General features: G+C 56.1%; 12 protein-coding genes across 12 annotated transcripts; 7 read left to right on the top strand and 5 right to left on the bottom strand.

The window, feature by feature from the left end:
* Positions 1-73: 73 nt before the first annotated feature.
* On the bottom strand, positions 74-2,759 carry BDY17DRAFT_313722 (Malate/L-lactate dehydrogenase; the record flags this gene model as incomplete). Its single annotated transcript, XM_033735750.1, has 4 exons — positions 74-664; positions 758-977; positions 1,049-1,619; positions 1,712-2,759. 4 exons carry the CDS (start codon positions 2,757-2,759, stop codon positions 74-76), a joined length of 2,430 nt encoding a protein of 809 aa, XP_033585727.1.
* A 378-nt stretch (positions 2,760-3,137) lies between these two features.
* BDY17DRAFT_305079 (SPX domain-containing protein) lies at positions 3,138-6,673 on the top strand. Its single transcript, XM_033734813.1, has 4 exons — positions 3,138-4,792; positions 4,843-5,187; positions 5,244-6,021; positions 6,079-6,673. Exons 1-4 carry the CDS (start codon positions 3,449-3,451, stop codon positions 6,222-6,224), a joined length of 2,613 nt encoding a protein of 870 aa, XP_033585726.1. The 5' UTR covers positions 3,138-3,448; the 3' UTR covers positions 6,225-6,673.
* BDY17DRAFT_50729 (uncharacterized protein) lies at positions 6,162-6,724 on the bottom strand. The gene has a single exon (XM_033738455.1). The coding sequence runs from the start codon at positions 6,637-6,639 to the stop codon at positions 6,337-6,339; it is 303 nt and encodes a 100-aa protein (XP_033585725.1). The 5' UTR covers positions 6,640-6,724; the 3' UTR covers positions 6,162-6,336.
* A 264-nt stretch (positions 6,725-6,988) lies between these two features.
* Positions 6,989-9,056, top strand: BDY17DRAFT_305077 (phthalate transporter). The gene is made up of 3 exons (XM_033734812.1): positions 6,989-7,514; positions 7,567-8,736; positions 8,793-9,056. The coding sequence occupies exons 1-3, from the start codon at positions 7,242-7,244 to the stop codon at positions 9,018-9,020; spliced, it is 1,671 nt and encodes a 556-aa protein (XP_033585724.1). The 5' UTR covers positions 6,989-7,241; the 3' UTR covers positions 9,021-9,056.
* On the bottom strand, positions 9,057-10,694 carry BDY17DRAFT_356557 (uncharacterized protein). The gene is made up of 4 exons (XM_033738281.1): positions 10,512-10,694; positions 9,940-10,460; positions 9,216-9,651; positions 9,057-9,161 (listed from the first exon to the last, which is right to left on the bottom strand). Exons 1-4 carry the CDS (start codon positions 10,580-10,582, stop codon positions 9,065-9,067), a joined length of 1,125 nt encoding a protein of 374 aa, XP_033585723.1. The 5' UTR covers positions 10,583-10,694; the 3' UTR covers positions 9,057-9,064.
* A 312-nt stretch (positions 10,695-11,006) lies between these two features.
* On the top strand, positions 11,007-11,757 carry BDY17DRAFT_313717 (cytochrome c oxidase assembly protein CtaG/Cox11-domain-containing protein; the record flags this gene model as incomplete). Its single annotated transcript, XM_033735749.1, has 3 exons — positions 11,007-11,053; positions 11,126-11,652; positions 11,705-11,757. The coding sequence occupies 3 exons, from the start codon at positions 11,007-11,009 to the stop codon at positions 11,755-11,757; spliced, it is 627 nt and encodes a 208-aa protein (XP_033585722.1).
* Positions 11,758-12,072: 315 nt separating this feature from the next.
* On the top strand, positions 12,073-12,840 carry BDY17DRAFT_327937 (uncharacterized protein; the record flags this gene model as incomplete). The annotated part of the gene is made up of 2 exons (XM_033737763.1): positions 12,073-12,137; positions 12,192-12,840. 2 exons carry the CDS (start codon positions 12,073-12,075, stop codon positions 12,838-12,840), a joined length of 714 nt encoding a protein of 237 aa, XP_033585721.1.
* A 324-nt stretch (positions 12,841-13,164) lies between these two features.
* On the top strand, positions 13,165-14,566 carry BDY17DRAFT_305070 (uncharacterized protein). The gene is made up of 2 exons (XM_033734811.1): positions 13,165-13,529; positions 13,582-14,566. Exons 1-2 carry the CDS (start codon positions 13,456-13,458, stop codon positions 14,384-14,386), a joined length of 879 nt encoding a protein of 292 aa, XP_033585720.1. The 5' UTR covers positions 13,165-13,455; the 3' UTR covers positions 14,387-14,566.
* A 441-nt stretch (positions 14,567-15,007) lies between these two features.
* Positions 15,008-16,019, top strand: BDY17DRAFT_257894 (Mob1/phocein; the record flags this gene model as incomplete). The annotated part of the gene is made up of 2 exons (XM_033731728.1): positions 15,008-15,482; positions 15,532-16,019. The coding sequence occupies 2 exons, from the start codon at positions 15,008-15,010 to the stop codon at positions 16,017-16,019; spliced, it is 963 nt and encodes a 320-aa protein (XP_033585719.1).
* A 288-nt stretch (positions 16,020-16,307) lies between these two features.
* On the bottom strand, positions 16,308-16,892 carry BDY17DRAFT_257751 (diadenosine and diphosphoinositol polyphosphate phosphohydrolase; the record flags this gene model as incomplete). Its single annotated transcript, XM_033731713.1, has 2 exons — positions 16,308-16,770; positions 16,825-16,892. The coding sequence occupies 2 exons, from the start codon at positions 16,890-16,892 to the stop codon at positions 16,308-16,310; spliced, it is 531 nt and encodes a 176-aa protein (XP_033585718.1).
* Positions 16,893-18,426: 1,534 nt separating this feature from the next.
* BDY17DRAFT_327934 (arginine-tRNA-protein transferase) lies at positions 18,427-19,711 on the top strand (the record flags this gene model as incomplete). The annotated part of the gene is made up of 2 exons (XM_033737762.1): positions 18,427-18,632; positions 18,685-19,711. The coding sequence occupies 2 exons, from the start codon at positions 18,427-18,429 to the stop codon at positions 19,709-19,711; spliced, it is 1,233 nt and encodes a 410-aa protein (XP_033585717.1).
* Positions 19,712-19,831: 120 nt separating this feature from the next.
* BDY17DRAFT_257996 (uncharacterized protein) lies at positions 19,832-21,046 on the bottom strand (the record flags this gene model as incomplete). The annotated part of the gene is made up of 1 exon (XM_033731734.1): positions 19,832-21,046. One exon carries the CDS (start codon positions 21,044-21,046, stop codon positions 19,832-19,834), a length of 1,215 nt encoding a protein of 404 aa, XP_033585716.1.
* Positions 21,047-23,827: the final 2,781 nt, after the last annotated feature.

The following is a 23,827-nucleotide window of genomic DNA, read 5'->3' as shown; positions in this document are numbered from 1 at the left end:
GAACACGCCAGGTCTTTACGACCACATGTTCCGATTTCGCAGCTCGTGAAATTCACCATCGACCACACACTCATCAATTCAACAGCGGCTGGACCACTAAGGTCACCGCATCGTAGCCGCTATTCAGAGAGCCCGCAGTGTAGAGGTAGTCTTGATCATCGGTTTGCAAGACCGTATCGCCATCACAGTTGCAGCGAAGCACCAACGTGAGGCCGTCAATGGAGCAATCACAGATATCTCCAAGCTCTCCATCCATGCCGAGCAAGAACTTTGGTAACAGGAAGACGGAGCTGAGTTGTCCACCAGTACCAGCAGCGTTGGCGACGGCGTTCGTGGAAGGCGTGTACAGCTGGCCGTTGGACGGATCGAGTTCCCAGACGGTGTTGCCGCTCTGGAATTGGCTTTGGCCGTTGTTGTCGCCCAGCGTGTAGCCATCTGGTATCTCAGGGTCATTGCTTGCAAGGATGAGAAACGAGGAGAAAACTCGGGTCACGGTAAATGTCGTAGTAGAGACTGTCGTGATGCTGCCGGATGTGCTGACAGCCGTTGATGTCGAAGTCGAAGTCGTCGTTACCTGTAGAGTCGTCAGAATAGTTGTGCCGTAGCCGAACCTCGCAGACTCAGGTAACATGCAGTATAAGTTTTGGTGACCGTAGGAGTGGTTCTGACAGTGATTGTAGAGGTCACAGTGGCCTGCGAAGCAAGGTTTCATCAGCTCAGAACAGCGTGGTGGTCGTTAAGGGCTCACATGACTTACGGTCGACGCAGCCTGGGTGTGAGTCTGGGTCTTTGTCTTGGTAGAAACCCAGGGAGTGCAGTGCCACTCCCAGACCGTGCATTGGCATTCCTGCTGCAACGTTTGTGGTGCTGGGGGCGCTGTGCGACGGCGACCAGGAGCATTGCTCGGCGGCAGTGTTCCCATAATCTCGTAATATGTAACGAGCGATGTCGAAGTAACGCTGCTTGTGGTTATGGTCCTGTGTCATGTTATGAATGAGCAAGAATAGTGCATGGCGAGTGGGGGGAAGAGCGGAAGTCGGCAGCTTACGCTGAGGTGGTGGTTGTGATCGAGGTAGCGCTCGCAGTAGTCGTTGTTATGCTAGTGAATGCAGGTGCGGCGATGGTTATGGTCGTGAGGTGTGTTGTAGTCACTGCCGGCTTCCTTTGTGTCGTGGTCTTTGTGACTGTAGAGGTAGAAACAGAGTGACATTCCGAACTCGTCTGCGAAGTATGCCACCACGTCGTCCTCTTGCTTCCGTAGAAAGTGTGACACTCGACACTCGACTCGACAGTAACATTTGATGAAGCGAGCGCTGCCAGCGATACAAGGCCCAAGAGTGTAGAGAGCAAGAAACGCATCGTAGAGTTGAGGGGTTGGTGGTATGCGAGGGAACGCGGATGCGGATCGCCAGAATGGAGTCGATGTGGAATGAGAGTGTTTATAGCAGATGATCTTAGCTGGTACGCGCACTTAGCTCCGCGGCGATCTCGAGATTGGCGCGCATCTCGTGCATCTGCAGTGCATCCTGGTCTCGACGCTAGCTGGACCGTCCAGCCTGAAGGGGAAGGCTTACGGCCGTAAGGATTTGCAGCTGTAGCAAGTTGGCCGAGTTGGGGAGCTGTTCAGGCGGACAGCTAAGATCATGCAAGAAGCTGTTCAACTGACAGGCAATCTCGAGATATCAGAGCCGACGAGAGATGTCTGGCACACCAACCTTTCGAGCCTCGTGATTCAAGGCTTCAAGTTCCGCTTCCACGAACGGAATTCCCTCTTTCAGCCTCTTCTCTTCCGTCAACTGTTCAATTTCTCCAGGAAAATAGATTCGATCGACGCCGGCCATCTTCTCGCACCCAACGCATCGTTGATACAAATAGTCCACCCTCTCTTTGAACTCTTCCAACCCCATGAAAAGATCGGGCTTGATTGCCACAAGAAAGTGTCCCACGTCTGCCGGTTTGCTGGGATCGTATGGATTGGTAACGTGACCTGCAAAAGCACTGCCCGAAAGCACTCCGGAAAAGAGGTCCATCATGATTGCCAGCGCTGAGCCTTTGGGTCCGCCCATGGGTAGCATAACGCCTTGAAGTGCGGCAGCAGGGTCGGTCGTTGGACGCCCTTCGGCATCTAACGCCCAATCCTCCGGAATCTTCTCTCCTCGCCGCTGTGCTTTGTAGATTTTGCCTCTGGCCGCCACCGACGGAGCCATGTCGAGGATGAAAGGCTTAGCCTTCCCGCCAGGCGCCCCACACGCTATAGGCGAGACTCCCATCAGCTTGTCTCTGCCACCCCATACAGGCAACGCGGGAGAGCTGTTGGTGAAGACCAAACTCATCATCCCCGCATCGATGGCCTGCTGCACGATCCAAGCCGACATGCCAAAGTGATTGCTGTGCTTGACGCTCACCATCCCTATGCCGTAGATTAGGGCCATGGCAACGGCCTTTTCCATAGCCATATGTGCGGCGACAAAACCGAAAGCATTGTGCGCGTCGACCTGGGCCACTACTGGCGTGACTTCGTGGAGGGTTGGCTCCGCTTTGGCATCTAGGACTCCTTTGCGGATGCGTTCGCAGTATGACGGGAGTCGATTGATGCCGTGAGAATCGACGCCTCGGAGATCCGCTGCGACTAGACCACGGGCTATTGTTGCGGCATGTTCGGCGGAGACACCGTTTCCTTCGAGGACGGCCTGTGCGAAAGATTGTGCAATTGAGGCCTGAACAAAGCAGTAATCCCGAGAAGGATCTTCTTCAGTCATTTTGCGATTGAGATCAGAGAATACTGATAAAGCTGATGCGAGCAAGAGAAACAGGATGATAAAGTGCGGTAGAGAAGGTAGCAGCAGAGTAGACAGCTTCACTCAACTACCTAGCTTTCCTTCTCACCTCGACGGACTTCATGAGTGGAGCCAACTCACATCATCACGTCTGCATGGAACCTGCGAGGTATGCATCAGCGAGGAAGAGACGATGGGCAAGTGACAAGTGATGATCATTGACAAGAAAGAAGATGTAGCTGGGTAAAAGAGGAAGGCACGGCCCAGCGCGGCTTCCAGCACTTGCGCCATTCCTCCTCACCCCGGCTCGGCATTTCTAGCCGACCTCTCGACCCAACCGCCGCCTCCAAATCCACCCGACTTCACCCAAAACCCCCCACACCGATGTTTGTGGATAGTGGGGATGCACGATTCGCATCTCCTCCGCCCTTCTCCCCCTAACAACTCACCCGGCCGCAATCCTGGACTCAAGGAGGAGATGGCGCCGCGGCACTCCTGACCACCATTACTCCCCTCCACCCTACGCAGACGAGGCCGGCGTGGAATTAGCAGCGCTCCTACCGCCATCCGCTAACCTTGACGGTGTCTCCTATTCGCGTGACAAGCCTCGACTCACCCCTGCCGCACGTACCCGTCGCCGACAGAAGCTCTGCCAGCTCCTCGAAGCCGACATGAAGTTCTCCCACAGCATCCAGTTCAATGCCGTGCCCGACTGGTCCTCGCACTACATCGCCTACTCTAATCTCAAGAAGCTAATTTACCAGCTCGAGAAGCAAGTCAATGCCAAAGCCAACTTGGAGCGGACGCAGAGCCACGATGCCGAATCATCCCCCCTCTTGACCAATGGAGACATCCAGGACCCAGACAAGGTTTTCTCGCGCAAGCTGGATGACGAGCTGGAGAAGATATGCGGCTTCTACCGCATGAAAGAGCTGGAGATCTATGGCGAGGTGGATGCCTTGTTGAAAGATGTAGAGGAGTTCGAGGCGGAACATGAAGAGGGCGAGCGGGATGGCGAGGGGGGTGGTGTAAGGAGGCAGAGTGTGTGGGCGCGCGCACGACAACAGAGCATTTTTCGCAGCTTTCAAATGCCTCCCAAGCGACGTCGACCGTCCACAATGGGCAGTCAGAACCGCACGATCCCCGAAGAGGACGATAGTGAGGGCGAGGACGAGGATGAGCGCACATCCCTGAGCAAAAGCCAGACGCTCGACCGCCAGCAGGCTACGCGAGGCAAAGACCTGGCGAGCGGAGAGCAGCTTGATCGCACTTCTGAAGATCTCCCCACGTCGCCCGAGCTGTCGCGACGGAGGCCAAGTGTAGCCTTCAACGACTTCGGAGACGACACCCTCCTGCAGGCACTGTATGACGAGGGCATCACGCTGAAGAAGCGCATTGTAAATCTCTACGTCAACGTCTGCGAATTGCGCTCCTTCATCCAGCTCAACGAGACTGGCTTCAGTAAAGTGCTGAAGAAGTACGACAAGACGCTCGACCGCAACCTGAAGGCGCGCTACGTTAATGCCAATGTCAAACCAGCCTACCCCTTCCAATCGAGCACGATGGATCATCTGTCCGAAAATCTCACGCGCATCGAGAAAGCATACGCCGCGATCGTCACCAAAGATGATGTGGACAGCGCACGACAGGAACTTCGCCTACATCTGCGCGAGCACGTCGTGTGGGAGCGCAATACGGTCTGGCGAGAGATGATTGGCATCGAGCGCAAAGCGCAAGCTGCGAATCTGGGCATTCGGAATACGATGTTAGGGCAGGCGAACGATCCCAAGAAAGCACGCTTGCAGGGCGATGAGCAAGACGGCTCATTCAAGGAAGTCCTCACGCCGCTGGGTAGGACGCAGTGTCCGAAGTTCCTCCTTTCCGGCACGTTCTGGGTGCTCGTTGCTGTGATTGTCGTCTTCGCGGTGCTCCTCGCCGTGCCGACTATGGAGAAGCCCGAACAACAAAACTGTCTTGCTCTGGTCGTATTCGTGAGCTTGCTCTGGGCAACAGAGGTACGTCTCCCGATCACCCTTCCCCAACCTCCACTAACGCAAACCCCCAGGCCATCCCCCTCTTCGTTACCTCCCTCCTCGTCCCCTTCCTCGTCGTCATCCTGCAAGTCGTGCGGGAAGACGCAAAGCCGCACCACCGCCTCACCTCCAAACAAGCGACCAGCTACATCTTCTCCGCCATGTGGACGCCCGTCATCATGCTCTTACTGGGAGGCTTCACCATCGCCGCCGCCCTCAGCAAGTACAACATTGCCAAGATGATGGCGACGTTTGTGCTCAGCAAGGCCGGGACGAAGCCGCGGACGGTGCTGCTGACGAGCATGGGCGTCGCGACGTTTGCGAGCATGTGGATTTCGAATGTCGCGGCGCCGGTGTTGTGTTTTAGTATTATTCAGGTGAGGACGTGATTGTACTTGATTGGATTGGGTTGTGACTAACGCACGGCACGCAGCCCATCCTCCGCAACCTCCCATCCGACAGCGACATGTCCAAAGCGCTGCTCCTAGGCATCGCACTGGCCTCCAACATGGGCGGCGCAGCGTCTCCAATTGCCTCGCCGCAAAACCTCATCGCCCTTCAAAACATGAACCCGCAGCCAGGCTGGGGCATATGGTTCTTCATCGCCCTGCCCGTATGCATCATCACCATCATCTTCATCTGGCTGCTACTGCTCGTCACCTTCCGCCCAGGCCGCAACACGACCATCGTGCCCATCCGGCCGATGAGAGACAAGTTCTCCGGAATCCAATGGTTCATCTCCATCGTCACGCTCGCGACCATCGTCCTGTGGTGCCTCAGCCACCAATTGGAAGGCTTCTTTGGCGACATGGGTGTCATTGCCATTATCCCCATCGCTCTCTTCTTCGGCACCGGCATCCTGACGAAAGAAGACTTCAACAACTTCCTCTGGACCATCATCATCCTCGCCGCGGGTGGACTGGCTCTCGGCAAAGCAGTCAACAGCTCAGGCTTGCTGCACACCATCGCCACCAGCATCACCGGCAAAGTGGAAGGGCTGAGTCTGTACGGCGTGATGTGTGTGTTCGCCGCGCTGATAGCAGTGGTAGCGACGTTCATCAGCCATACTGTCGCGGCGTTGATTATCTTGCCTCTCGTGCAGCAAGTTGGCGAGGGCATGAGTGATCCTCATCCGAACTTGCTGGTGATGGGATCGGTCCTGATGGCTTCTGCCGCGATGGGGTTGCCGACTTCCGGCTTTCCGAATATGAGTAAGTTTGCGCCCTGCTTCCGTTGATAATCATGCGGTGCTGACGTGAACTTCGTAGCGGCCATCATGATGGAGGATTCGCAGACCGGCCAACGCTACCTGCAAGTCCGGCATTTCCTCACTCGAGGCATTCCCAGCAGTGTGATTGCGTATGTGGTGATTATTACCCTTGGATATGGACTGATGTACGCCGCCGGGTTGTAATGAGTCGTCATTTGGTTGTTTCCGGAGTGTTTGATATCCGCTGCAGAAGAAAGTTGGATAGACCGTGGAATGCATCAGTAGTGCCGCCTCCCCAGGAGCCTTTTCTTTCTCATCAAGCATCATCACCTTCCGGATCCTCCTCGCCATACATTTCTTCCTCCTTCTGCTCGCGTGCAGAAGCGGCTGTACCACTAGGAGCACCCGCAGCAGCTTTCTCCTCCTCCATCCGCTTAGTTAGAAAGACATTGACATCCCCTTGAACTTGGGAAATCCCGGTTCGCAAAGCCTGCAGAAACTCTGTCTTTTCTTGCACGCTTTGGGTTTTGGTGTCGGTTGACTCGGAGGGGAGCTGGGATGTGAAGAGGTGAGTTGTGTCTGGGGAGTTGTAATTTGCCGTGAGGGCTGATTTAGACATTTTTGATGGGATATTGGTTGTGTTTGGTTTCTTGGTGGTGGCAAAAACACAAAGATTGGAGTGAGGTGAGGTCAGGCCTGCTGTGGGTCGTAGAGGGTAGGATGACAAAAGTCTTGGGCGCGAGTCGCTGGAATGAAGCACTTTGGTTTGATGTCGGGCTACTTCCGTTGCGAAACCGATCAATGGGCATTGCTTATGGATTACACATCCATTGCATCTACAGAAACGCGACCGAACTACTGCTCACGCAGAGCCGCAGGGAGCGTATGCCTCATGGAGCCTCGCACAGGGTGAGTGCCGAAAGTCGCGGCCTCCTGGCGACGCGCTCATGGCGTGCTCACCCCGATCAGCCAAAAACGGTGCCTCTGATCTCATGCTTCCTCGACTTCGTCGCTGATGTCAGATCGAACCGAGATGGCCATCAGAAGGCCAAGCAATTATATCATGAGCTCTGCATTGGCTGGATCTTGGCGCCTGTCAATTGATTAAATCTTGCATGCGGAACGAAGCCTCGCCGCCCCTGGAGAGTCTCTTGAGCCTAGAGTCGAGGACACTACGAATGCTAGAAGCCTCGAGGCTACCGTCCGGCGCACACGGCCAGTATGGAGCCCGACGAGTCGAACTACGAACTCGACGCCTTGCTGGAGGACGATGGAGTCAGTCCTCGAGGATCCACTGGCGAAAGGACGTCTTCGGAATACGACATGGTGGAAGGTGGTCATTCCCAGCTACGAGAACGGAAACCTGGACGAAAAGCTGCCGGTGATGACCGACTCTCAACGTTCTACCAACCTGTCGAGTCGTACGAAGGCAGGCATCGATGGGATCCCAAGTTTCAATGGACGCCGGCTCAGGAACGGAAAGTTGTTCGCAAGGCAAGTCGATCCAAACCAGGAAAATCGATATCCCACCTAATGATGAGGTCAGATTGATCGAAGAATCTGCATATGGATCTGCGTCATGTTCTTCGCCCTGCAAGTCGACAGAGGCAATATCTACCAGGCACTCTCCGATGATATGCTCGACAACCTCAACATTACGACAAACGAATACAACTACGGCCAGTCGATCTTCTTCCTCGCGTTCATCCTTGCTGAGCTGCCATCACAGCTTGTGTCCAAGCGACTAGGCCCCGATACTTGGTTGCCGATGCAGATGGTCGCTTGGTCTGTGATCGCCAGTCTTCAATCGCTGCTTTCTGGGAAATGGTCATTCTGGATTACTCGAGCACTTATCGGAATCTGTGAAGGAGGCTTCATTCCTACCGTCGTCCTTTACCTGTCTTATTTCTACAATTCGACCGAGCTACCCATCCGCCTCAGCTATTTCTGGTTAACCAAAGAACTATCCGATATGATCTCCGCGCTCATTGCATACGGCATCCTTCACATGCGCGGAGTTCTCGGAATAGCAGGATGGAGATGGCTCTTCGCCCTCGAAGGCATCCTGACCGGCTCCATAGGCATCATCTCCTACGTCTACCTCCCGCCCTCCCCAACGCAAACTGCATCCAAATTCCGAGGAGAAAGGGGGTGGTTCAGTGTCGAGGAAGAAAAGATCATGGTCAACCGCATCCTCCGCGACGACCCGAGCAAAGGCGACATGCATAATCGCGAAGCCCTCACACCATCCATGATCTGGCACTGTCTCACCGATTACCACCTCTGGCCTATCTACCTTATCGGTCTCTCGTGGGAAATGCCGGTCGAGCCTATAGCGCAATACATGACGCTCACCCTCCGCGGCGCCGGCTTCGACACTTTCACCGTCAACTTGCTCACGATCCCCGCGTACGCCTTTTGGATGATGAACCTGCTCATAGTCACTCGCGTATCGGAATGGATTAACGAGCGCTTCTTGCTCTCTACCATCTCGCAATTCTGGATCTTGCCAATCTTGCTTGCATTGGAGTTGCTTCCGGTGCCGCGCAATCACTGGACCGTTTGGTTCCTCACTGTTCTTGCTTTCGCGCAACCGTACGTCCACGCAATGCTTGTTGGCATCGCGAGTCGCAATTCGGGCTCGGTGAGACTGAGGGCTGTCTCGGCTGCGCTGTACAACATGAGCATCCAGGCGTCGAACATCATTGGATCGAATGTGAGTTGACCATAGCTGAGAAATTTCGAGACGAATTGGTACTGATTATCTCCCAGATCTACCGAGAAGACGATGCCCCATATTACTTTCGCGGCAATAAGATCTTGATGGGAGTGGCATTGTACAATATCTTTCTATTCGTGGGCACGAAATGGTTTTACGTCGTCCAGAATAAGCGCCGAGATCGCATATGGCTGAATATGTCGGAGGAGGCGAGAAGGCAATATCTTGCCAACACTCGGGACCAGGGAAATAAGAGGCTAGACTTTAGATTTGCTCATTGAGCTGGCAATGCATAGCGTATTGATATCTATACTGCATTGCGTTCTTATTGATCATTCCCACTCGGCGGCAACAAATCCTTGCCTGGCCCAAGATCCTCGCCCAAGCGCTGCCCGCCAACAAACAGCGGCTTGCAGTCCTGCCTGTGAGATGTCAAGTCAGCGAAATCTACACTCCGCACGAAAGATGAAACTCACAGCACAAAAATCATCCGCGACCACTCGGTCTTACTCGGATTTCTCCAAGCATGCATCGTAGCCCTCTGCACCATGACATCCCCGCGCTGCAGCAACTGCCTCTCCCCGGAATCCAGAATACTCTCCACGCTCCCCTCGAGCACAATGCCGTAATCCACGCTCTGCGTGCGATGCATCATGCACTCATACTCGGGCGCCATGTCGACGTACCGCAGCACGGTGCCGCCAGCCGTGACAAGGCCGAGTTTGCCCGAGGCGAGCTTGTCTTCGTGGGCGGCGACGTCGGCGTCGTTGTTCAGGTCGGGCGGGAAGCTGGTGGTGTAGGCTACGCGCATGGCCATTTGGTTGTTGTCGAAGGTTTCCCATTCTACGGGTCGGGCGGAGTGGACTACGGCTTCGCCTTTGCTGTTGTGGCCTGTTAGGTAGGCGGTGGGGCCTGGGAGGTCGGTGGAGAGTTGGTTGGCGGTGGGTTTGCGGGCGGCCATGGTTGTTATGTTGGGAGAGTGCTAGATACTTAATGGACGATGGTGACAAAAGTGGATTGTTGGAGGAGGTCTGGGAGTCTGGCGGCTGAGGTGAGGGTTGACTGCGGGGAGCTTCGAGTGTTTGAACCCTCGACCCCACCATCATCTCCCATCCCACTCCACATGCCGTGGGGGCCACCAGTTCGTAGACTCGTCAAGATATAACATTCCCTAATGTCACGAGGCAAACTTCATCTCACACAATTGAATGAACTCCTTCATGCCTTCCGCCACATCCTCGCCGCCCACGTTCCCCGTCCGCATCTTCGCCAGCACACCAACAGCCTCCTTGTCTCCTTTCGCCTGCGTCCAAGGACCACGCTCTCGTTCTTCGGATGCATTGTCGTAGCCACCTCTGCCACCTCGATCATTCATCCCACGTCTACCGGTCCCTCTGCCACGTCCTCGCCCTCCGCGCGCAATGAAGCTCGGAGGCGCAAAACCAGGCAGCGGCCGTCTATTCCACGAACGAGCTTCGTCTGGTCCAGGCTCCAATGTGAGTCCGTAGATGGTCTGCAGTTGAACCTTGAGAAGCGGATAGCGGGCGAGTAGCCTTTGGAAGTCCTTGTCGGCCTCGAAATTCGTGAAGTCAACTTTCGGCGCTCGCTGAGTCGTTCCTGGGCGATCTCGAAGTGTTGGCAATTTCTTTTCAGGGCCCTCTTCGCCAGCATTGTCGTTCTCATGGGTTGATTTATGAGTTTTATAACATGCCAGGGAGCAACTGGGTCCATGTTAGTGCTTGATCAGATTGATTTGTCCGAGACGGTCTTACTATCTCAGCTCGCAGACGGGGCATTTGTATTTCGAGTCCTTGTCGAGGCAGACGCCACATTTCGATGCCATCTTGATCGTCGCATGTTCAATTTGAGTCGCCTGATTGAAAAAGACCCTTGTTTGATTTCAGATCATACTATGAATGTAACCTTCAGGTGGCCGTTGGAGAAAAGAAGTCGAGAGGAAGTCTGATGCAGGCTCGAGTTGTCGAACTTTCCCGCCAAGGACTTTGATTCGCCGCGATGAAACTTGACGACATCACTTCTAGAGCTTTGCCGCTTCGTGCATCTTCCAACCACACGCTTCCTGTACACCTCCATCCACCACAATGGCGCCGCCACGATATCGAAATTTGCTGGAGCTCGCAAAGAGCAGACAGCAATGGATGTGTCAGTCATGTGCACGGAATCAGCCATTTACACCGCGGAGGACGAATGGGCAAATCCGAAGTCTTCAAACCAGCAAAGCGACGAGGCAGAACAGCGCACCAAGCATGGCACAGATGCGCAAGCCGTTTGAAGAGCGGAACAAGAATACAGCGTGAGTCTCCCGTGACTCTGATAAAGACAATCCCACCATTTGCACAACAGCACAAGCCTAATCCCTCCACAGCCTCTACGCCCTCTCCATCATCATCGGCACCGTCGCTCTCTCCTACGGCAGCGTCCCCCTCTACAAAACCATCTGCCAACAAACAGGCTGGGGCGGGCAACCGATCAAATCCGCCGCGCACGGCTCCCCAGAAACGGAAGGCGACATAGCCGCCAAACTGACGCCCATCACCTCCTCGCGCCGCCTGCGCATCACCTTCGCCGGCTCCACCTCCGACATCCTCCCCTGGAAATTCAGCCCGCAGCAGCGCGAGGTGCGCGTCCTCCCGGGCGAGACGGCGCTGGCGTTCTACACTGCCACGAACCAGAGTAAAGAGGAGGACATTATTGGCGTGGCGACGTACAGTGTGACGCCGGCGCAGGTCGCGCCGTATTTCAGCAAGATTCAGTGTTTTTGCTTTGAGGAGCAGCGGTTGAATAAGGGGGAGACGGTGGATATGCCGGTCTTCTTTTACATTGACCCGGAGTTTTTGAAGGATCCGAATATGAAGGGGATTGATACGATTACGTTGAATTATACTTTCTTCAGTGAGTCTGCATGTGTCGGTTGAATGAGAGTCATTGCTAACGATGAATGCAGAGGCGAAGTACGACAAGAACGGGCATCTTGCTCCTGTTCCGATGCCACACTAGAGCAGCAAATACTCAAGCACGCTATCAATACTGGCGACCCATCGCGTGTTTGGTGCCGAACTGAATCCCTCCGTACGCCCAACCAATTTCAGGCATTTTCAGCGGCGGGACCATGCGAGTGCGCCGGCATTCACGTGAGTGCCAAAGTCACAGCCGGGAGCCAGTCGTGACTTCCTCATTTATTTAGTCTTCGCAAACGCGAACAAACAACGTCATGCATAATTTCCCGGCCGCGCAGCGTCTTTCCGAAACATCTTTCCCGTAACTTCTTACACTTCGCGCAAAATCTCTGCTCCCACACGGTCTGATATCAAGATGGCCCCCAACGTCGGTGCGAGTAACTTTACCGCCGTTCGCGCTCCAGCAGCGCAAGGACTGGAGTAAGTGTGCGTCTTCCTGCGCTCTCTAGAGCTAGCTGACCTTCTTGAACGTAGTGTCACTGCGGCCACCATCACCGTCACCGTTGGCGCGGCATCCGAGCAACGCACATTCTACATCCACTCAGGGCTCGCCTGTAACCACTCTAAGGCCATCGTCAAACTGTACCACAAGCCAGGAGACGAGGGACGCATCATACGCCTTGGGGAAGATGACCCTGAAGCGTTCGAGATGTTCGCTCGCTTCCTCTATTCGGGCAAAGTCCACAGCCGCATGGAAGGGGACATCGATTCAGACCAAGCGGAAGTCTATGATAATGAATGGCCTCGTCTTACGTTGGGCTGGAGGTTGGGCGATAGGCTGCAGAGCCCATCGTTCAAGGACGCAGTGGTGGACGCTGTGTGCGAAAAGATGCAGAACGACCGGAGATACCCGGTGTCGCTGTATCAGGATATATATCCTCACACTTCAGCTGGAGCACCGCTCAGACGCTTGATTGTGGATATTGCGGTTTGGAAATGGCATGCGCACAACTTCAGGGCCACGGAGTTTCATGGAAGCTGGAATGACTTTTTCCGCGACCTGGCCGTGCGACAGTTTGAGATAGGCAAGGAAGGGCGGAAAGATCCAGCGCCATTCTCGACTCCAAATTGCATCTACCACGAGCATGGAGATGACTATCCGTGTTACAGAACGATGTTCTAGGGCGAGGGTCATTTGAGAGTGGGTGGGAAAGGGTTCTAGCGTGAGCTAATGTCATCGGGGCGACAATGGGAGTGAGTACAAGAAGCGCGAGAGAAGAAACGAGTCATACGGATGTGATAATACAACGATGCTTCAAATTCAGCGCAATTCCTCATCGATTAAGTCACATTCCTGCAGACAACGCGTAAGGCTGGCAACGGACTGGGCTCGTCCGCCTACCACATTAGGAAACTTCCCCAGAAACTGGCCAAAAAACCCGCCAAGGTTCTCAGTAAACAACGCTGGTTTGTTCAAACAACCAGCTTGTTCAGTAAGCCGCAGATTGCAAAGAAATTGGCACCGTTTTCACGGCGACAGTAAACAACGCGTAAGACTTCATGGAAGGTGAAGACAAGAAAGATCTTTCAGTATTGTCACTGCCTCATTATTCTTTAAATTCATCGTCGTGACTGCCTCGTCATCTCTTCGAGCGCAATACGGCAATCGCGAGCAGCATCACGTTCACGTGTGCAGTCCACGCCCGCGCCTATCTTTTCGAAGCATCCTTTCTTTCGATCCCTGAGACCTCACGGAATCTTTACGTATGGTTATACGTGTAGGACATCGGGCCACATCATGATGGACCCGGAACCTCCTGCGCATCGTGGTACCTCTTTCGGCGTTCGCGCTTCAGCGGACCACAGAGTGGAGTGAGTGCGCGACCTATGCTGCACACGGATGTAGCTAATCTTCTCGTTGCAGCCTCAGTCTGGGCCCCAACGTCACCGTTATTGTTCGGCCACCACCCGGTGAATGGCACTTTGTCATTCATAACGAGATCCTCTGCCGACACTCCGAGTTCTTCGAGTCGCAGTTGGGTGAACATTGGGGGGAAGAAAAGTGCATACGCCTAGAAGAAGAGGACCCGAATGCCTTCGACATGTTTGCCAGCTTCATCTACACTGGCAGAGTACACAGCTGGGTGGACTGGGACATCCTATACGATCGTCCAGAGCGAGAATGGGGTCGCCTACTTCGAGCGTGGAGGCTCGCTGATCAACTCCGCAGCACTTCATTCAAGGACGCATTGGTAGACACAATGTGCGAGAAGATGCTACAGGAGAGAAAGTACCCCACCATACTGTATGTGGAGGCGTATCCACACACATCGGCGGTGAAGGAGGACACGAGATACGCCACGACGTTGTACGCGGAGGCATATCGTCGTACTTCGGCGGGCGCGCCGCTTAGGCGTTTGGCGGTCGACATTGCTGTGTGGCGCTGGTCTGCGAAAGCCTTTGAGCTTGTGCCTTTTGACGACAGTCGGGATGAATTCTTCCATGACATTGCCGTGCGCCGGCAAGAGGTCAGCCCGGAGGAGTTGAAGGGCCGTCCACCATTCTTGAGTCCGAGTTGTCGCTATCACGAGCACTGCGAGGGCGAGAACGGCGAAGGCGAGGACGGTGAGAAGGGCGAGGATGAACACGGCGATGGTGAGGACGAGCACATGGACGAAGACGAGGACGAGGACAGCAAGAAGATCCCGTGCTATAGGACCATGTTTTAGTGCAGCGGCCACTCTTCATGAAAGAAGAGATGGATCATGCTTGGCACCGCGAGACGAATGTGGACTGAGTGCGGGAGTGTGAGAGCCAGATGGTTTCCCCGAGAGCATGGTGGCAATGACGCTTGATCTTAAAAGCAATCTTTAAACAATTGTACTCGTAAATACATGTACTGTGCAATGGACGAAGTCGCTGTCACATGCATGCGAGTTGTGTTGTACTCGCCCAAAGCGGAAATCTGTTTACCCCGTCCCGAACGTGTTTAGCGGCTGCAACCAATTTGTCCGAGCTTCAACACAGCGCAGCAACTATCGATCGACCCTCACCTCAACCAAACCCACCAACTCCACAACTCCACAAGATCTCTGCTTCTTCATAGTCTCTCGTCTTCTCCCAACTACACCGTCCTCGCCTCCAAGTCCCTCCCATTGCAAGAACCCCTCGAATCGCTGCCGTTCGCCCGCGACACGTACGCCGCCCAATCCCTCATCCCGTTTCCTGGGCGCCCAGCTAACCGATGGAATGAGGTATACAGACACAACCACTCTTTGCGCGCACCCGTCATTCAAGAGGCCTCGCCTCGCATCTGCGCCCGGCCAGCAATGGCTTCCTTCATCAACACAATGTTCGTATACGCCGTGCCCCCACAGCCCTACTCTCCCTCCCCCAAACCCCTGCCCGCGCTGCACTGCAACGTGCTGGCCGCCTCGGAATCCTGCGTGCACTTCCCGCCGCCCTCCAGCCCGGAGAAGGCGTACACTTCGCCCCTGCAGCAGCACATTCAAGACATCTTCCACCATGATGCTGTCGACTACTCACACATTCCTGCCCCGCCTCCGCACGCCGACCATCGACGCAGATACCGGGGCTTGGGAGACGGCCTGAACGACATAGGCAAGCAGGCTGACCTCTTGACGCACAGCAATAACAATGCTCGCACACGCAATCAGCCCGCTTTTCAGCCGCAGAAGAGAGCGAAGGGCACAAACTCGTGGCAGCTGAAGCAGTTCGCCGAAGCCACGCTGGGCAGTGGGAGTTTGCGCAAGGTGGTACAACTACCTGAAGGCGAGGATAGAGATGAGTGGCTTGCAGTGAACAGTACGTCCCCTCTACACCATTCAACACGTCCCAGACTAATCCTCCCAAGTCGTCGACTTCTACAACCAAATCAACCTCCTCTACGGCGCCATCACCGAATTCTGCTCCCCCACCTCCTGCCCCGAGATGAAAGCAACCGACGAATTCGAATACCTATGGCACGACCCGCCCGCCTACCCCAAACCCACGCGCCTCCCTGCCCCCACCTACATCTCCCTCCTCCTCTCCTGGACATCCAACCACCTCTCCAACCCCGCCGTCTTCCCCACGCAACCCGGCGTGCCCTTCCCCGAGGGCTTCGAGAAGACGGTGCGCGTGCTGTTCAAACGGCTGTACCGCATCTACGCGCACATTTACTGCCATCACTACAGTGTTGTGCGGGGGTTGGGACTTGAGGCGCATCTGAATACGGGCTTCAAGCATTACGTGCTGTTTGTGGAGGAGTTTGGGTTGGCGGAGGAGAAGGGAGTCAAGTCGCGGAGTGAGTGGTTTGGGCCGCTGGGGGAGTTGGTGGAAAGTATGTTGCGGAGTGATTGATCCGAGGATTGGACTGATACGACGGGTGATGGTAATGAATGCGTGCATGGGATCAGGCGTTCGACTCTGGTGGATCTGGGACTGGGACCGGCGTACATAAGGTATGACTTTGTAGCTTCCTTGTCGAGAAGGATAGAGGCATGCCTCCTTCGAATTGATCGATATGTCAAAGCCGAAATTACTCTCTATTAGCCAACAGGGGCGATGGTTGGCGCAAACAGCCAAACCAACAAAGGCAGTGCATCCTCCGTCTATAATGATGCGCACGTAGTAAAGCGGCGGCCAGGACTACCGCTTGATACTACTCCTCTCCAGCGCCTCGGACAACTCCGGCCTCTCCCTCAGCGCCTCCTTCGCCTTCGCATAGCTCATCCACATGCGCTCCCTCTTATGCGCCTCCGGCCAGCTCGCCTTCTCCTCCTGCACCCGCACCTCGTAGAACCTGTACATCGCGCCCGGCCCCCCGTTACCATTTTTATGACTCCCATTCTTCTGCGCCTTCGCGTCGTCGCTGTTGCTGCGCCGCCGCTCCTCGATGGAGCCCAAGTCGTGCACGATGCTGCATTCGATCCCCGCTTCCTCCCACGCTTCGCGGCACGCTGCTTCCTCTTGTGTGGATTCGTCGGTTTCCCAGCCGCCTTTGGGGAGGACCCAGCCTTTGCGCGCGGAGGATTGGATGAGGAGGACTTGGGTGCGGTCGGTGGAGACGGGGACAACGCCTGCTACTAGTCTTTCGCCGTTGGGGCCGTATCTGGGTGGGAGGAATTAGGACGCGATGGGAAAAAGAGAGCGTTGTGTTTCTTACCTCTGCTTCGCTCGGCCTACGCGCGACTCCATTGATCTCTCGGGTTGTACGCCATCGGCCTGGGCCATGACTGCTGATCCCGCGGCTTTCGGGTTTTACTCCGCAACCGAGTACAAGCAAATGTCAAAAGTTGGACGGGAGGTGTAAATCGGTGTCGCGGGAGTAGGTGGTCAAGTGCGGCGCCGGACGGAGGTGGTCACGAGATCGCGCGCAAGAAGGGGGCGCAGGCCACGGGAGGGAGTGAGCACGTATGGCGGAGAGAAGGGGGGGGGGTGTGTCAGAGGGCGCAAGCGAAGGGTGGAGTGAAGTCTGACTCGGAGGACCGTCAGGCCCGCCCGCGGTGAAGCGGAGGAGGAAGGCCGACTCGAAGGAGGAGCGGAGCGTGAGGAGGGGCCAGCATGGTGAGAGGAAGACAGAGGGAGAGTGGAATGGGAGAGCGGGTGAGGTGTGGGTGGGCGGAAGGAAATAGGACCGTCGACGGCGCGGTGGCGGCTCTTTCCACGAGCTACCCATCACGGGCCTGCCTGGCTTCCCTTACGCGAGCCTTTGGCTTTTTTTTTACCTCTGCCCGCGCACGCGCGCGGTCCGCCAGGTCAGATTTGGAGATCAGGCGCGGCCGGGAAATTTCTGCGGTTCCTTGGCTTCCAACTCCGGACCTGGCTTGCGGTCTGGACGGCACTTGCCTTTTGGAGGTGCCTGCTATACGAGTGTGCCTCGGCGCGGACAGGGTAATTCTGAGGAAGGCGCGACAAAGCGCGTGCACTTTAGGCTGCAGTGGCCATTACTGTTACACCGCGCCGCTTGTCCTGTCCATCAGCTCTTCCGACGTCTCACCAAACCGTGATGACCTATCTCTAAGCTCCGTCTAAGTCCGACGTCATACGTGCTCGCTGCACTGCAGCCCGAGCAGCCTTTCTTGAACGACAGGCACGACATTGTTTAGCTCCCTCACTACTCCGTCCCCCTCTCTCCACTCCTTCTAACTCCACCTCCATCCCTCCATCACCTCCCTGCTCTCTCTTCACCCTTCACCGCCCCTACTCCTTCTCCGTTTGACACGCGACACCTCCAGCCCGAAGCCGATGCGCCCCACCGCTCCCTGCGCGCTACTCTAACACGCTACTGTACCTCCCCTAGCTCTCCGCGCGGGATCCTCATGCAAGAGGCGGCCGACGAGGGCGAGGGCGGGAGGAAGACTTACCTGACGCCCATCGGTACGCCCATCCAATCGTTGCAGAACGTGCTTCCCGGCTGACTTTACTCTCTTGCTTTCTCTTGTAGGCTATCAAAGTACGCCTTGCTTTGCCTCATACAAAGCTACCCTTCCCCCAATCTTTCATTACCGCAGCAGCTGATTCTCGCCGCTCTCATTAGGTGGCAGTTGCGGCTATTGCAAAGGCGAAGCTTCAAGTAGAACTCCCGATTCTCGTGCGTCGGTCGACGATCTCCCCTTTCATTACCTCTCTTCCGTATTTCCTTCATCTCACTTTTCCCGTCTCGTGACATTCACATCCAGGTCGGAACACGTCTCCTAACGCAAGCAAAGGTGCTTCATACTACCTCACCTCCACCTCACTATGCCCTCGACACTATCAAATCCTCATGGATCGAGGGTGGAGGAGAAGTGGCTTCCTCCTCTACCTCCCTGATGCCTCCCGGAGCTGTTGCCCGCATTACACCATCAAACTCCGAGCACCAGACCTCAAGCCCACGCGTGACCAACGCCACGCCCTCAATCGCTGGAATCGATTCGTCCTGGGGGAGAGATACTTGAAAGAGAAAGCGGCCAAGTATCCTCTTGGCAAAGAGTAGGCCCATCACTGCTTTTCAATCAACTCCATGTCAAAACTAACAATTCAGGGAGAAGAAACGGCAGAACACAACATTCAACCTCATCGAAGCGATCCACGAAAGCGAAGCCTGCAACCTCAAACCCGACCTCCATCCAGACCACCAATACACCGTCACCCTCGAGCCCTCCACCTTCACGGAAGAAAAGTTCCAACTCTTCAACCACTACCAACGCGACGTGCACCACGAAACCGACTCCGACATCTCCCGCCCCGGCTTCAAACGCTTCCTCTGCTCCTCCCCTCTCCACCGGACCGCCCAATATGGCAGCTTCCACCAATGCCACCGCCTCGACGGCCGCCTGATCGCCATGTCCGTCCTCGACCTCCTTCCCGCAGGCGTTAGCAGCGTCTACTTCCTCTACCACTCCGACTACGCCGCCTGGTCCTTCGGCAAACTCAGCGCCCTCCGCGAAGCCGCGCTCGCCATCGAAGGCGGGCACGACTGGCTCTACATGGGGTACTACATCCACTCGTGCAAGAAAATGCAGTACAAAGGCGACTACAAAACGCAGCTGGTACTGGACTTTGACGCTCTAGCCTGGGACCCGCTAGACGAGAAGATGAGAGCTCTAATGGAGAAGAGGAAGTGGGTGAGCATGAGTCGCGAACGCGCTATCGAAGCCTCTCTCGCAAACAATGACCCCTCAGACCGCTCCTCCCTCGAAAAAGCCCTAGTCGAAAAAGCATACGCCGTCCCCCTCGCCTCCCCCGTCGAAGCCTCCCGCGCTCGCGTCCCAATCTTCTCCCTCCACATCCCAGGCGTCATGCCGGCCGCCGAAGTACGGGAGCACATCGACCTGGCCAACGTGAAGATTACCTTTGGTTCCCGGATGGAGATACGGATGGGGAGTTTGGGCTCCTTTTCCGCGGAGGATGGGAGTGGCGGGTGGGGAGATCCGGGGACGGCGAAGGGGTTGGCGGCGGAGTTTGCGGCTGTTGTTGGGCCGGTGCTTGCTGCTGAGGCGCTGTTGGATTTCAGTCGGGGTGGGAGTGGAGGTGGTGCTGCTGAGGGGGATGATGAGGATGAATCATGATCGGTGGGCGGTACACACGGATCCAACGAAGACAATTGCATGCACAGCGCAGAGCAGGAGTAAGGTATACATGATTAGAAGAAGAATACTACCTCCACCAATCCATCTATTCCAATCCATCTACTCCCAAGTCGCCCAGTCCTCCCGAATCTCCCTCAACTTCCTCTGCAAGCGCCTCCTCTCCTCCCCCGCCTCCTCTCCACCCACCCCCTCCAACCGCCGCAACCGCTCTCCCAACCGTCTATACCCCTCCTGCAACCCCACCTCCGCCTCGCGCCTCTTCCTCGCCCACTTAGCCAACAACTCGAAATTCTCCTCCTCCACCGCCTTGGCGAAAATCCCGCGCATATAAGCCCCATACAACTGACAGCTCCGGCCCACCACCACGCCCCCCTTCTCTTCCGCAGCAGAAGTAGAATACACCACTCCCTTGGCGCGCGGGAACCCCTTGACGAGCAGCGACTTGCCGCGCGCGAGTTCGGGCTCCACCACGGAATCAAAGCAGTCCTCGCAAATGGTGAATTCTTTGAGGTGCGGGTGGTGGTGCCAGAGGACGTTGGGCCCGAATTGCGCGTCTTTGGGACACTCTTGCAGGCGGGCTTTGCGCTGGACGAAGTCGGTGAAGGGGGTGGGGTCGGTGGGCGTAGATTGCTGCTGGCGGCGCGTGGTGTCGTGGAGTTTGGACAGGTGGGTGATGTAGGGTGTGAAGCGGGTGGAGGTTGTGCGGAGGGCGCATTTGCGGGGTTGGGTTGTAGAGGTGGAGGTGCGGTTGGGGAGGGGTACGAAGAGGCCGTAGAGTGTAGGCATGAGCAGCTCGAGTTTGTCCACGTCTGCTCTGCACACGCTGAAATGCGGGATGTAGTAGCCGTCGCGGTCTTTGACGCCGTACGTGGCTGCGGAGCGATGGTGGTGGTGCAAGCTGCTTTCGCCCGGGCAGTCGCCGGCGTCTTGGACGGCGGCGATGCCTTCGAGGAGTTTGATATCCGGGCGCTGGCGTGCTAGTGTAAGTTGCCAGGCGAGGCGAACCCAGGGGTCGCCGCCTAGGGCACAAAAGGTTTCTTTTTCGGAGGAGCGCGGCGGGCTGGGGCGGAAGTTGAGCCGGTAGACTGTGCGGTCCATGTGGGAGATGCATTCTGGACAGAAGTCGAGGGAGGAGGTGCTCTTCAGTGAGTACCAGTCGGAGTACCCGGCGACGGGCTTCGCGCGTGGGCATGGGGGAAGACCTTTCTTCAGGAGGATGGGAAGATCTTTCTTTGCTTGCGATGGGTTGTTGAATGATGATGTCCGAATGTGTTCAGTGGGTCGGGACTTCTCGGGTTGTGCGGGTCTTTCCATGCCTGACAGATCGGTGACCGAGCGGCGTGGTGGATAGGAGGGCCGCGGTGGCCGAGAAGCGCTGAAGGTGGCGCTGGTGGGAAGTGGTGAGGCAGCGCGAGACACTGGCTTTGCCTCTTGCGCAAAGGGTGGCTGCAGGCTGGGCTTGGGGTCCGGGAAGAACTGGTGGTGACGCTCGGAGGGCATGACCACGCTTGGACTCCATGGACCATCGTCGACGGGGTACGGCAGGCTCGCAGCTCTGTTCAACGGAGCTTGGCCATTGTCATCTCGGGGAGAAGTTGGTGCGAACTCCTGGCGAAGCGAAGCCACGCGAGCTGGTTGTCGTGACGGCCGGGCTGCATTGGCGGCGAGGACTGCATTCCAGTCCAGGTCAGTCTTGGGAAGTCGGGCAGACTCTGTCGATATTCCGGCGGGAGACGATGGTCGAGATCCAGAGACTGAGCCTGCTCTGGACGCGGGTGAGCTGTTCAAACTAGGGTTACGATGGAATTCGGCACTCGTGCGTGGACTTTCGGGTGGAGTGGGGTTCCGCTGTCGACCGGAGAGGCTTCCAACCGGCGATGGGTTCTTCGAAGATGAAATGCTCGCATTTCTTGAGGATGGCACAGGCAGCTCGGCGGTCGATCTGTGGGCGGTGGGCGAAGCATAGATCGGCGAGCCAGTTAGATTAGGAATGCGTTGTGCAGTGTCGAGCGGTGCTGGCCGTCTGTTCTTGTCGACATTCAGCCTGGGCATCGAGGCATCCGTATCGGTGTTCCGTCGAGCGTCCAAGTGAAGTCTTCTGGGCGGAGCCAAGCTGGGTTGCGCAGCAAAATCCTGTACCTTGGTCTTTTGAGTGCTTTGAGGTGCTTCCGGTCTGGCGGAGGGGTATGTCGATGGCTTTCGCCGTCTTGATTTGGAAGCAGAGTCGCTTGTGTCGTAATCGGTATCTTCCACCGCACTTTCATTGGAGGACGATGAGAAGTAGTCATTCCCCGTCTTCGACTTCGGTGAGCGTGCCGGCATCTCTCGGACCGGGGACGTAGGCTGCGATCTCGAAGAGTATTGCCGTTGTGGGCGGCCGTGAGACGTGGCTGGTGGTGGGCTTAGGAGAGTGTCAGGCGATAGGAGTCGTTCGGGAGCCGATCCTTCTCGCGCCAACCCGCGATCCTTGGTGTAGGAGTACGGGCTTGCTACTCGACCGCCAAGCTCGGGCACGACCTCTTTTGGCGAGTCTTTGAGATTGATGTTGAGTCTTGAAGGCCGACGAGAGGCCTTCTTCGCTTTCTCATCGTCACTGGTCGGTGGGGTTGCCAAAGCGGATGGTCGAGGGGCGGCGGGTGCCTTCTTGGAGTCGTGCCGGGGAGTGGTAGCATCCTGGATGACCGGCTCTTGGTCGACTGTGCCTCGGAGGACAGCCTCATCCCTGCCAATGTCCTTTAAGAGAAGGTGGGATCCAGCTTCCTTGGCTAGAGAAGTGATTTCGTCTTCGCAAATTGGAGTCGGCGGTCGTGGTCGAGGGCTTCGTTGTCGACTTCGGGAACGGGAGCGATGCCGAGACGCATCATTGGTTGGAGGCAGGAGGGAAGAAGAAGAGCGACTAGTTGACTTTGATCGAGCTTGATCGTCTCTGCTGCTGTGGCGGCTCTCACTTCTTCGTCTGCTTTTCTCATAATTTGGACCGCGTGCGGCTTCTGGCGTTAGGAAAGAGCGAGATCTTGATTCGTCATGGCGTGATGGGGGAAGTCGTGAGTCGTAAGGATCATGATAGGAAGCCATTCGGGCTTCTGAAGGTCATTGCCAGCGATGAAAAGTACATAGAAACCAAGGATGAAGCGAGGAGAAGAGATGAGGTCGATGGAGAGCGAGGTGAAGTGATGGAAGCAAGAACAACGTCAACACGCGACTCCGCAGAAAATCACTTCACCCGCAGCATCTGCAAGGGAATGGGGTTGAGAAGTTCCACAATTAGCCACACGAAGAGGCGGAAACGAGGAGGTGGAGAGACGGTGGTGGAGCCAAGTACGCAAGAGTTATTGCTTTCTGCATGCACGCACCGCCCGCCCGGACTCGAGCTGCTGCACCGCACACCGCCCAGAGCGTGGCTGAACGGACGAGAAGCGTGGGAAGGAAGCAAAAGAACGCGCTTTGGGGCTGTGTGATTGGGGTTCCTGATGCGGGATCGGCGGCTTGTCATGCACGCTCACGCCCCAACGCCCGCGCGTGGCGAGTCGGAGGAGGAGGCGCAGTGCACTGCCGGAGCATGCGGAGGCAGGATTGACGACGTTCATGCATCCAAGCATCGCCCAGGATTGTCAATAGAATCAATGCTTGACGGAGTGTTAATTGCTGCCCTACGAACATCTTGCACAGGAGTTTCTCGATCTGCTGCACATATCCGTTGTTGGGCTGCCAGCAAGACACAGCGTCTACCTCGCACTGCATCTACATCACTCCTCATCCATCAGGGCAGGACATCGATATCACTCCACCTTGAGCTAAATACGGCAGATCATGCCTAGTTTGATTCACGACTGAACCCGTCGTTGGTAAGAGAGATGTTCAATTGTAAAAGTCAAGACATCCTGTCGAATCCTGCACGTGACGACACGACTTGTCGTTTTCTTATGTTTCGACGACGGACCCAGCCTGTATAATGCCTTTCAATGTCTCTGCCATGAATGTCCTTATGCCAATCGAAGCTTCGAGCAGGGATTTCCAATACCCATTGACCCCGTCCACTCTAGGCATGAGCATGCGACGGTCGTACAACGCTGTTCGGTCCAGGAATGTGGAACG

The sequence above is a fragment of the Neohortaea acidophila genome (assembly GCF_010093505.1).
Source record: "Neohortaea acidophila strain CBS 113389 unplaced genomic scaffold BDY17scaffold_12, whole genome shotgun sequence".
Classification (NCBI taxonomy): domain Eukaryota; kingdom Fungi; phylum Ascomycota; class Dothideomycetes; order Mycosphaerellales; family Teratosphaeriaceae; genus Neohortaea; species Neohortaea acidophila.
The sequence above is the reverse complement of the archived record's forward strand: the minus strand, read 5'-3'. Positions and strand labels throughout refer to the sequence as shown.

Bases quoted from the DNA above. Each gene is read 5' to 3' on its own strand.
- BDY17DRAFT_305079 (XM_033734813.1), top strand. From the start codon at position 3,449: ATGAAGTTCTCCCACAGCATCCAGTTCAATGCCGTGCCCGACTGGTCC. The intron at 5,188-5,243 runs GTGAGGACGTGA...CACGGCACGCAG, and splicing joins TGTGTTTTAGTATTATTCAG to CCCATCCTCCGCAACCTCCC. The intron at 6,022-6,078 runs GTAAGTTTGCGC...TGAACTTCGTAG, and splicing joins TTCCGGCTTTCCGAATATGA to CGGCCATCATGATGGAGGAT.
- BDY17DRAFT_50729 (XM_033738455.1), bottom strand. From the start codon at position 6,639: ATGTCTAAATCAGCCCTCACGGCAAATTACAACTCCCCAGACACAACT.
- BDY17DRAFT_305077 (XM_033734812.1), top strand. From the start codon at position 7,242: ATGGAGCCCGACGAGTCGAACTACGAACTCGACGCCTTGCTGGAGGAC. The intron at 7,515-7,566 runs GCAAGTCGATCC...TGATGAGGTCAG, and splicing joins AACGGAAAGTTGTTCGCAAG to ATTGATCGAAGAATCTGCAT. The intron at 8,737-8,792 runs GTGAGTTGACCA...ATTATCTCCCAG, and splicing joins CGAACATCATTGGATCGAAT to ATCTACCGAGAAGACGATGC.
- BDY17DRAFT_356557 (XM_033738281.1), bottom strand. From the start codon at position 10,582: ATGGCATCGAAATGTGGCGTCTGCCTCGACAAGGACTCGAAATACAAA. The intron at 9,652-9,939 runs GTGAGATGAAGT...CCGACCTCCCAG, and splicing joins GAAGGAGTTCATTCAATTGT to GCCCCACCGCCTACCTAACA. The intron at 9,162-9,215 runs GTGAGTTTCATC...GACATCTCACAG, and splicing joins TCGCGGATGATTTTTGTGCT to GCAGGACTGCAAGCCGCTGT.
- BDY17DRAFT_305070 (XM_033734811.1), top strand. From the start codon at position 13,456: ATGATGGACCCGGAACCTCCTGCGCATCGTGGTACCTCTTTCGGCGTT. The intron at 13,530-13,581 runs GTGAGTGCGCGA...TTCTCGTTGCAG, and splicing joins TCAGCGGACCACAGAGTGGA to CCTCAGTCTGGGCCCCAACG.